Here is a 12,041-nt window from a genome sequence, read left to right as displayed (position 1 = left end):
GTGTTCGTGCAGCCTGTATTTGTGTGTGTGTGTGTGTGTGTGTGTGTGTGTGTGTGTGTGCATGTGTGTGTGTATCGCAGTGTGTGAGTCTCAAGGTGAGTGTGTGTGTAGATGTATCTGCTGGCAACCTTGTGCCATTTGCTGGCCATTTTTCACACAATTGCTGCAGTACTGACTGCAGAGAGAGAGAGAGAGAGAGAGAGAGAGAGAGAGAGAGAGAGAGAGAGAGAGAGAGAGAGAGGAGACACATAAGGGCAGACAGAGTGAGAGACAAGAAAGGAAGGTAAAGAGAAAGATACAGAGTGATAGAGAAAGAAAAAAAAAACAATGACAGTAGCAGAAAGGGAAAGGCCAAAAGGGTCGGGATGAATATTCAGTCAGCAGAGCTAGAGATAAAGACATTCAAAATTGATGTCGGATATCACCTTTTTCAATCTTTTTTTGTTGCTTGTACAGCAGTATCTAGCTATCATAAACATACAACACAAACATAAAGGCACGCCAGAATCTTTGATACTTTTATCTGTACTAAAGGAAAAAGGTACATCAACACTCCAGTAGGACAGGACCGGTACTGTACTGTAGGTGTCCGGAACAGTTTCCAGGAACGTCTCCCTTCTGACTGAACGTGAAGACCGGGATGGTAGTTAAAGTCTTATTAAGATAACGACCGCCCCAATCAGTGAGGTAAACACTGATTCATTATTTTTTTAATCCTGATAAACATCTCTGTCACATTAATCTGCATTGTGAGGGTCATGATAGCAGTATCTGTGAGTTACATCGCATAACCTTGATGAATCTCACTAAATTAATTTGTGTTTACCATGGCATTATTGATGCATACAGTACATTTGTGTGCTTAGTCTTTACAGACACAGCTTGTGTTGTTTCTCTCTTCCCCTTCTCTTTCTCTCTCTCCCTCTCTCTCTCTCTGTATCTTTTTTTCTTTCTCTCTCTCTCTTTCTATCTCTCTCACCTTCTCTCTCTCTCTCTATCTCTCTCTCTCTCTCACACCTTATCTCTCTCTCTCTCAGTGTGTGTTTTCTCCTACCTGTCAGCCTTTTGTTGATTCCTGTGGTACAGTACAGTGAGCCAGTGGTCTGTGTGACTGACAGTAAACTCACTGTGCTACTGTACAACGGGTGTGTGTGATTGGCAGCTTGATAGCTTCATTGAAATGGTTGGCCTGGTTTTGACTCTGATCCTTCCAGGACGAAGAAGAGTGGACCCACATCATAAAACAAAACCCACACACACGCACAGAATTCCACAGGGGCTGTCAGAGTACACCTGGTGATGACCCTGGGTCTGCGGCATGCATAGCAAAGAGTATTCTGTGTCCGGTCTCCACTCTAGCAGCCTACTGTACCTCCATTCTCCTTTTCCCTCTTCCATTCTCTGTCCCTCTCTCTTTCTCTGTGATGCTGAAAGTCTAATTTCTTTCTGTTGCTCATGCTTCCTCTCTTAACCTTAACCTTTCTCTCTTTACTTTTCTCTGTGTGATGTGCTCTGTGTGTGTCCTTTATTTAATAACCCTACTTGGTATAATGCGGCTCTGGCTGTGGGATAATGACATTAGCATGGCTTTACAGCGCCAAATGAGCAGCTGTTATTAAAAGAGGTGAGACCACCTTGTGTGTGTGTGTACCCGTTTGTTTCATGTGAACGCGTAGTGCCGTGTGCGTCTGTGTTTATGTGCGAGAAAGTGCGAGTCGTCTTCTATTCCAATCAGCATCAGCAGGTGGGACTCGCACAAAGTATGTTCACAGTCGGAACAAGAGACCCTCACGTGTTTCCCAACCTCTTAGATGTGGCAGTGAGATGGATGTCATTTACGGTAATACACACTCCGGAGGGGGCTTTGTGCTCTACTTCTGTTCCAGGCAATGTTTCCGTCTCTGGTTACAGCATACAGCAGCCTAGCGAAACTATTGTTCTCCTAATCGTGTTTGCATTGGTGATACACTAACCACTCGCTAGCCACAGCTGAATCTCCCTTTTCATGTCGAGCAGGCTGTTCCGTAGGATGATGAGCCACTCTTGGTCCTCTGTCAGTATCTGTTGTTGTTTTGAACAGATGCAAAGCTTCACTGGTGGGTGATGGGAGAATGTCGATTGATATATAAACATAGCCTATGGACTGGGAACTGGTTTTGGAAGTTACAGTACAGAATGACTGTAATTCTCAGTGTTACACTAGTGTATATGCTGGTGCTGTATGTAACAGGTTTCAGACTGTAGTTAAACATAAAACCAAACAAAAACATAAAACACTGCATACGTGTTTTTTGTTGTTTTGTATATGGCTTTTATCCAGGTAATCTGGTTGGTTGTGGGCAAAGTATTTCTCTGGGTTGGCAGGATATGTGCTGTAGCCTTGGTTTGCATTTATGCCTGATTGCCTCCATTGACTTTCTGACTGCGTGTGGTCATGCGTGTTTGCTACTGTGCGTTTGTTTGGTGATGTGAATCTGTGTGTGTCTGATTTTGATCTATGGGTTTGTGTGTGTGGTTATTTGTTCCTTAATGTGTGCCAGTGCATGAGGGTGTGTGTGTGTGTGTCCGTGCACACTTTGGAGATTGCTGTGCCACCTTTCACCCCAAGCTTGTAGCAGTCCTCCCCGGGGGCTTAGCAGAGGCTGCTCAGAGTGCATTGTGGGCAATGAGCTGCTGGTTTACATGCTGACTTCCCTGGAGAGTCCCCTCCATTTGACCTCTGCCCTCCGACACTGCCCACCAGCCACTTCTGGCCCAGTCTGTTTACCTCCACGCTCCCTCAGCCTCATCTGCTTTCTGCCTCTTGTACAGTACATCTGCTGTGGTCCTTAAACCTTCGGTTATCTGAATAGATGCATGAGGGAAAGATCAAAGCGAAGGGGTGTAATGAAGCAGCAAATGACTGTTACAATAGTGTGTGTTTGGAGGTTGTGTGTGTGTGCGTGCGTGTGTGTGTGGGGGAGCGTTTGGGGCTAGTGAGGTTTCGTAATAATCTGTGTTTCTGTCAGGTTAGTCGCCTCTAGAGTCCACAGTAACCTGAACCAGGAGGCAAGATGAAGCATGCTTGAACCCAAACAAGCTTGGAGTTAAACACACACACACACATGCAATGCAGGTCTTTTTAAAGCAGAACTGCTGAAAGGCACTCCTTATTAGGTTAATCTTCATGAACGATCCATCCAGCAGGAGAGCCACTCTTTCTCCACTGTTGGCCAAATAGCAGAGAAGAGAGGGAGGTAAGAGGGAGAGAGGGAAAGTGAGGTAAAAAGAAAGTGTTACAAAGAGGACAGTAGATGGAGTAAAAAGGAGAGTGCGAAAAAGAGAGAGCAAGAGAGAGAGAGCACATATAGCAGTCCCGGAGAAGTGTTAAAGTATTGAGAGACTTTTTCCTGCAACTTGTCTTCCCCTTCCCTCTGAGACCAAGTAAATATTGGCTCCTCTTCAATCTAAAACCCCACCGTGTTCAAGGTCAACCACCTCTCTCTATCTTACTGTCTACACTTCATATCCCTCTCTCGGTATCTTTTTCTCTATGCAACCTCTCGCTTCTCTTTCTTCTACCCCCCTCCCCTCTCTCTCTCTCTCTCTCTCTCTCTCTCTCTCTCTCTCTCTCTCTCTCTCTCTCTCTCTCTCTCTCTCTCTCTCTCTCTCTGGGATCCTGAGTAATTTATCACAAGTGACTGGCGAAGACTGATGGGCTGGTGGAGGTCCCTTAGAGGGCTATACAGCAACATAGGAAGAAGAGCGGAGTAGAAGGAAGGAAAGGAGGGGAGGGGAGGAAAGGAGGGGAGGAAAGGCACTCTGCCTCTCTCCTCTCAGAGCTCTGTGTCATCTTCTGCCCAGAATTGGGCCATGAGGAGTTGCAGTAAAACTCAGCGCCCATCATGTAAAACCTGTAGCATGTTCTGCTTGTGTTTAGATGGACAGCATGGCAGTGTGCTGTCGAGAGGACGTGTATAGAGATAGTGTGTCGTGTTAGGAGGCAATCAGCGGTCTGCTGTGATGTCATTGGTCCTTCAGACGGAGTGCACGACCCCGCCCCTGGTGAGGAGACGTGAGCAGAGCACACTCTGACTTTGACATCGTAAAATGAGATAGTGCTGAATGGGCTAAACACACGCTGATGACATACACATCCTCCACATCTCCTAACTTCCACTCCCCCCTCCCTCCCCCTCCCCCCCATCCCCCCACACTCACACACACTCACATACGCTGCACCCGTACGCATGCTTACTCACGTTGACATTGTGAGGTCAGTGTTATATGAGACAACGCTGAATGGTACAAATGACAGGACTGGGTTGAGTGTCTCTCCCACCTCTTTCTGTGCAGACAGACAAACTAAGCATGTTGTATACTCTCAGGATGAGAGATCGCACACACACACACACACAAAACACACTAGCACACACAGTCTCTAAGGCCCATTGTTCATGTCACAGAAATATCAGTAAGGATGTGCAGATGAGCTATGTTGTATTATAATAGGCATGTGACCATGGGACCATGTGACCATGTTTGATATTCACATACTGATAGCCAAGCTCAAACGGAAAGCTATTTTATGGGTGTGTGTTTGTTTATCTTTCTTAAATTTACATCTCAAATCAAATTATGAAACCAAGTCTCTGTTTTTGTGTGCTTATGTGTGCTTATGTGTTTGCATTTGTGTATGTGTTGTATACATGATGTGTAGGTGTGATTGTGTGCTTATTTGTTATGCATATAGTGTGCACTACATAGTGTAGTGCGTGTGCCTTACCTGCTTCATTTTATACAGATTTAGTTTGTCCTGTTTACCCACCCCCAAACTGCACTATATGATTTATTTGTTAACATAAAGAGAGATCAAAAACATCATTTAGACAGACAAATAGACTCTTACTGAAGTGATACTCTGGGTTTCTCTCTGCTTCCAAGCACACACACACACACATTCACACAAACACATGATAAATATTTCATCAGCGTAGTGGAGTGACATGATCTGTGATTGGGTGGGGTGTGCCAAGGCGTGACGGTTGGCCTGCGGAGGGAGCTAACTCGCTTGGCGCTCCCTGGAGTGAGACACCGGAACCAGCAGCTAATTACCAGGGCTGAGTGCCGCTGGGAGACCGGCAGTGGCACAGGGAGTTAGGAGACGCGCCCGCATGCAAGTGTCAGCCTAGCAGGGCCTAGCATGGCCTGTGGCCACGCTGCCTCGAATAAAGTTTTCCGGATGAGAAGGCTGGTAAAAGTGCTGTGACGAGTTGGAGGGTTGGGGGAGAGGAGAGGTTGGTAGTTGTAATCAAGGAGAGGCCCTGGTTAGAGCGGAGAGAGAGGAGAGTTGAAGGAGAGGATAGTGTAACAGTGCACGGGGGGAAAAACGGAGAAGGGAGTTGGAAAAAGCGTTGCGTGTGACCTGGAAGACAGCCCTGTTTTATGTTAAGTACAAAGAGCTACTGTACAGTGTGTGTGTGTGTGTGTGTGTGTGTGTTTAGACAGAGAGACAGAAGAAGTATGACCTCCCACCAGAGTCTTACTCTGTGGGAATGCACACATCAAGTTTCCATCAATTCAACGGGATCAATATCTGTAGAGGTCACGGATGTGCATGTGTATACCTCGGTATGTGCGAGTCCAACGCAACCTCTAATCTATACTCTCTCTCCTTCCTTCCTCCTACCCCTCCCCCTCTCCTCCTCTCCTCCTACTCTCTCTTCCTCCCCCTTCTCAACCCCCACCCCCCACCTCCCCCCTCATCCAGACGGTGTATAAGCCCTGGCTCTGCTCCCAGTACTTCCCTGTCAGTCAGATCCATTGCAGCAGCAGGATCCCCTGTGGTCAGTACTGTCTGGAGGTGCAACAGAGGTGCCCCTTCATTCTGCCCGACAACGACGATCTCATCCACGGAGGCAGCCCCAGTTTTATATGCACGGGTAGGTACCCACGAGCGCACACACGCACAGATGCACACGCACACGCAAGTTATTGCATCTGTGTTTCCTCCATTGTATCATTTCATTTTACTGGTGTAATGCCCGTTGGCGGCAAATGCGTTTATATTTATTTCTCATGAATTGCTCATCCGGACAACTTCCCATATGTCCTTTGGTCCTGAGCTATACCCCTAACCTGGTTTGTTACACATATCCATCTGGGATGTCATCCATTGAAACAGTTTGGAAAAGGCAAGGCACTTTCAAAAAAGATAATACAATACACCTGCTGAATTTTAACTTCATTCGAGATAATCGAGCCACAGACACACACACACAGATACACACTAAACGAGTTTTGATATTTAGATTTGTTTGTCCCTGATCGCTCATCCAAACAACTTCAAACTCGACACTGCAAGTCCTTGGGTCCTGAGCAACCCACCTGCCTGACTTCAGACAGTGTCCAATAGGCCAGATAATGAAGTCACAGACACATAGACAGAGAGTCCTGCCTTTATAGTCAGATGATACGTTTCCAATGCAGTGGAGCTCCCACTCTTATAGAGATCACTATATGTCACTGGCGCCACATAGTGGTCATAAAACACAACAACATGCCCCATTGTATAACTGCCTTTGTGTCCGAGCAGATTGGGAGGGAGAGGGAGTGATGGGAGGATGTCGCCGTTATGGGTCAATGTGGGGTCAGTCACCGTAATCCATGATGATTGGTGCTATTAGATTGGAGAATTAACTGACCCTTTCCTGTCCCACCAATCTTGTGTGTATGTCTTTCTGTGTATGAAAGAGACAAGAGAGAGCTTGCGTGTAAGCGTAAGTGCGTGCCGGGAAAGAGTGTATGTGTGTGTGTTGTCGTTTCTGCACTGAGCTTTGAGACCAGGCCTTGTCAGATCAGTGTAGAGGTTTAATTACATGGGCCCATCAGGCTTAAGCATTTTAACATCAAACGCTCCAGATAAATACGGAGCAGACTCTTCGCTACTTCCACCAGCATGTTTTTTGACTCGCTCTCACATGCGCACACACTAAAGCATGGTCTGGAGCAGTTGCACATCCTGTCCACTCCATGGTACTCTATGTGACCTGGGTCTGTCACACATACTCAGCTATATTTGCTGACCGTAAGTGTATTTTAAGTGTTCCTTTTACAAATATTCACCCCCCAAATGTCTGTTTTGGAATGAATCAAATAAGTGTGAAGATTGTATACATCCAATTATTTTTATATCCGCTGAAATGCCAACTTTTGATGAATCTTTGTTGAGGTAGCTAGCATAACATGCTAGTGGACAAACTTTGTGGCACCATGGCGTGTGATGTTTTGTCTCCTTGCGGCCGTAAGCAATAAAGCTTTCTTAACATGTTCACCGACTGACTGTGCGGTGCTTGATAGATGAATATCACCGACAGTGGGCTTTGCCTGATGAATCAGAGTCCGATCGACGGTCCATGTGTGCTTCTCTCTCCCTCAGGACTGTTGGAGGACTACCCTTCAGGTGTGGCAGCCGCAGCAGAGTGCTGTGACATCCGGTGGGACTCTAATCCGGAAAACAGTTCTTGTGGCCCCCTCGGACAAACTCACCCGCGGTGCGAGCAGCGCGGCGCGCTCAGCTCCTCTGCGGCCTGCAGACTGTCGTCCAGCCGCCTCCGATTTTGTCTGCTGGTTCTGGTCCTGCTGCACACCGTGGCCAGCCTCACCGCATCCCACAATGCAACGGGGCTGGGCCTCCCCACCATCACGCCTCTGGAAGAGAGCCCAGCCAATGAGGAATGACTGAATCGAGGGAGTTTCGGGGTTGAGATGGAGGGGAGTGGGCAGGGTTAGTATTCCCTTTTTTTCCGCAACCCCTCCCCCCCTCCATCCCCCTGATGGAGAGAAATGTCCATTTCAGAGGGAAAGACCTCAGTGCTTTCTGGGAATGTAGTTTCACAGAGAGGTGTGATATTTGGACACAAAGGAAGACATGCAAATCAATGAAAAAAAACAAACTAAGGGACATAAGCAACCCAGTGGGCAGGACAAGGAACAACCACGAACCATGGTGCAGCCTTTGTTGGATTGGGGACTAAGGTCTCCTCGCTGTTGAGTTTCTCTCACTAAACTTTTCTACACTGTGTTCTATTTTGGCTTTCTGTTGCACTGGCTGGCTATGGAATACCACTCCAATGTCCTCTCTGTCAATGTTCATTCTTAATGTTTGTTTAGGGATCTCTCGTGCAGGAAGGAAACATTTCATCCACATAGGATAGCTGTATACAGTTTATGTTACAAAGCAAATGTGTGTGTGTGTGTGTGTTTGTATGTGTGAATGGATGCTCACATGCGTGTATGTGCACGTGGGTGCTTGTGTATGGGGGTGTATGTGCGTTTGCGTAGGTTTGTATGTGCATGTGTGCGCGTGTGTGCTTGTGTGCGTGAGTGTGCTTGTGTGCGTGTGTGTGTGTGTCCACCCCGAGTCCCCTTTCTATGATGTCAGTCCTGCTCTAGGCCCACTAAAGGTCATGACCTTTGGTTTGAATCACCATCAATGTTGGCGTAAACTTCCTCTTGTAGACCACAGCTGCTCCACTGGTCAGTGGCCTGGCGGTGACGTCCCTCAGAGAGACAGGCTCCTCTCTGTCCCCTCTACACACACACACACACACACACACACATCCTCTATATTTCCCATGCCTGCAATGAGAAACTAAAGCGCACTGTTCAGTTCCGATTGTTTTTCTTTACTCATCATCTGTGTTTAGTGCATGTGGAGGTTCTCCGAAATGCTATAAAAGTTGTTGATTTGACCCCAGCCCCACCCCATGTGTAGTTGTCATGACTACAACCAATCCCTGGCTTCCTGTTGCGCGTCCCTATTTCTATTTGTTCTCCAGGCACACCTCCCCCCTCTCACACCAAATAAAGGGCTTCTTATGGAATTATCTACATTACTATATATAAGCACTAAATCACTGACTCACACATACATAAACACATTCACACACACACACACAATCTCTCCCTGTCATGCATAGATGTGGTTTGAGGCATATTATAGTTAACCCAGTATGCTGAGATTGGCAACCTCAGAGGCAGCGAAAGTTAATTTCTTGGTTGTGTTGGGTGTTTGTAATGTTTTTGAACATTTCTGAAGTCACAGAGTAGTTGAGAGTGTGAGTCTGTGGAGAAGAGGAACTGATGTCAGGTGGCAGGTCCTGATTGGCCCTGTTCTGCTGATGAGAAATGCTCATTAAAAGACTGATTGTATTCTTAGTTTATCTGTTTTAATGCTTATTGGAGGATTGGGCACAGAGGTCCAGACAGATGCAAGTAGAAAGGAAGCTTTCTACTATAGCTCCTGCCAGCTCTCCCAGGGCTGGTTGCTAGGAGTAGCTGGCAGCTAGCCTGGAGGAGACAACAGAACATTCTAACATCTTTCATTCTCATGTGTTAGTGAGTCAGCACACAGCATGTTATTCCATCAGTGATCTATAGGTGAGGATTTTGTCTTTGGCTTTTTTTTCCCAAAATCAGGACATAATAGGGAAAATGTGGGAAGACAGTGATGTTCTGTACCTAAACTGAACAGTAGCAACAGTGAAGACACCCGATATATCAGAATATTTACTGAGCTGACCTAGGAACATTCTAGAAAATGCCAGGAATACTCAACATCTGACAAAGGAATTTTTACAGACCAGGAATACCCCATATCTGACTGAGGAATATTCAAGTGTCAGACCACACATTCGTATTACCTTAATTACTGTAGGAACATGAAGGATCCAATCTAGAACAGGGCCATGAATTCATAACATCTGACAGCAGAATGTTCTGGAACAGATCAGGAATATTCTAGAACAGAGCAGTAAGAGTCTACAACAGACTAATGGCATTCTAGAACAGACCACAGACATTAAAGGACAGAACAGGAATATTGCAACATTTTTGTTTTCATGTGTTCATCTGGCATATTTCTCTATCAGGTTAAGGTTGTGAATGAACTAATGTTCTCATCACACCTTGGACAAATGTGGATTGCTATCTAACATCAATCAGTCATTGTTTTGTTGGCATGAAACGGAATGAACATTTCATATCACGATTACAGTGACCAATATTATCGTGGTTATCAGTATTTTCACGGTATTGCTGGATACATAAAAAATATGATAATAAACACACTGAAATTATTTTATCAAGTTTTATATTGAAAAACCAACAAACATCACACTTAATGTGTGCATGAGCATTGGAATTGGAACATTAAAGATGGAACCATGTCACCAGAGGTAAAGGTTTATCATGCAGATTTAGAAGAACAGAACATTAAGCAAGCAAAACAAATGTGCATCTCAAAGCAACACAAGTAAACCAATATGCATACAAGACTTATGTAACCATAAACAAACCCTGCAGCTGTAAACATTTTAATAACAACACAAAAATGTAAACAAATCAAATGAACAGCATTGTATATCCATGTTTTCCCCACACAGAGGAAGTGTCTACATGCTTACTAAGGTATTTGTTTTTTATTTATTGCTGGTTGTAGTAGAAAATCAACCAAAACAGCATTCGATGCTACACAGGCTTTCTGATAGGTTTGGACAGTATTTACCGTGAAACAGTGGTAATCAAACTACGGTTGTCATAATAATTACAATTTGAAACAGGAATTTGAAACGGGAATAGCCTACTAAGCATTGGTAATTTGACCGTGATTTATGTAAAACAGACAACCGTTTCATCCCTAGTATGCCTACACACACACGTCATCATCACACAGGCACACATACATGCAATATACATACACATCACATGTTTGACGCAGTAATGCCCACTCATCATGATAGTGTGTTGGTGCCACTCCGTGTTGTCCTTTTGGCCTTTTTCACAGTATACTTTCATAAGCTACTCATGTCGACAAATAGACTCCTGTGGATGTAAACTAGACAAAATTGCATTTGACACAGTATTAATATGTCGGTAATACATGCATGCACGCAGCTCTGATGCGATATATTTATGTATTTATTACTTTTGTTTTCACAGAAGTCCCCAATGTAATATTTTAGGCTTAAATGATTAGAGAGTCTGTCACACCAATGACTGGAGTATGGCATTCAGAATGTCTGTACATTTCTGTAATGTTCTGTGTCAGAGTGAGTGTGCATGGATATGTGTGAGCGTGTGTCCGCGTGTGTGTGTGGGAGGGGGGGGGGGGGGGGTCTACAGTAAAAACCTATGAATGCCTCTTACCCCAACATATTTGCACCAGAGTGAGGGTATTTAGACCCTTTCTCCCACTCCGACTCTCTCTGCCTCCTTCCCTCTGGTTTCATCATGGTAACATTACCCATCCTGTGGATCTATGCAGAACACCATTCCAAGTTTGGTTGTAAATATGTCCCACAGTAAGCTGAACCATGTCTGTCTTGGCTTCCAGGTTCCCTCGTGCTCTGAGTCGATGTCAAGTCCTAACAGTCCTCCTTCCTTTTGTTCTGTCGCTCTCTGTTGAGTTTCTGACCTCCATTCTTGTATTTTCATCAGGAGAGAGAGAGTACTGTGGGCTAGAGACACGCGCTGCTCCTTATACCCGCAGCTTTGCTGAAAGAGGCATTGGGGCTGTGTGTGAGAGAGATTATAATGTGATTATAAAAGCAAGGCATATAGAAGTATCATTACCATTATAATTATTATTATTACTATTATACTACCAGTATATTGTAATATTATAGATGCTTTAGTTCAAGTAAGTTCTTTGATTTTTTTACAAGCGACTTTGATGAAATGATTTATAAAACGATCTCACAAGTCATGATGAAAACTACTGCTACAATGATTACAATTGTGTTTGGATGGAAATAAATGCAAACATATGTAAAGCCTGTTCCTCTGCGTTTCCTCTCTCCCTCTCCTTCTCCCTCTCTCTACTTTTCGTGTTTACATATCTTGTTATGTGCACGTATATCTATTTTGATCCATTAATTTGAGAAGGGCGGCTCAACCCTATTTAGATTGCGGCCATCCTGTAGCTTAGGGATAGGGTTTCATTCATACCCTAATTCCATTTTACCGATTCTAGTAATTAGCTGGTGGATGAGATTAATACT

At 44.9% G+C, this 12,041-nt stretch overlaps 1 protein-coding gene across 1 annotated transcript in view; it reads left to right on the top strand.

The window, feature by feature from the left end:
• Positions 1 to 10,070, top strand: part of LOC124485665 (transmembrane protein FAM155A) — a 54,966-nt gene extending 44,896 nt beyond the window's left edge. Inside the window, exons 2-3 of the mRNA XM_047047395.1 lie at positions 5,750 to 5,921; positions 7,418 to 10,070. Of these exons, the coding sequence (XP_046903351.1) occupies positions 5,750 to 5,921; positions 7,418 to 7,719 (474 nt within the window). The 3' untranslated portion in view covers positions 7,720 to 10,070. The remainder of the gene's footprint in view (positions 1 to 5,749; positions 5,922 to 7,417) is intronic.
• Positions 10,071 to 12,041: the final 1,971 nt, after the last annotated feature.

Source organism: Hypomesus transpacificus, chromosome 23 (genome assembly GCF_021917145.1).
Source record: "Hypomesus transpacificus isolate Combined female chromosome 23, fHypTra1, whole genome shotgun sequence".
In the NCBI taxonomy this organism is placed as follows: Eukaryota; Metazoa; Chordata; class Actinopteri; order Osmeriformes; family Osmeridae; genus Hypomesus; species Hypomesus transpacificus.
This window is presented reverse-complemented; position numbering and strand designations above follow the sequence as displayed.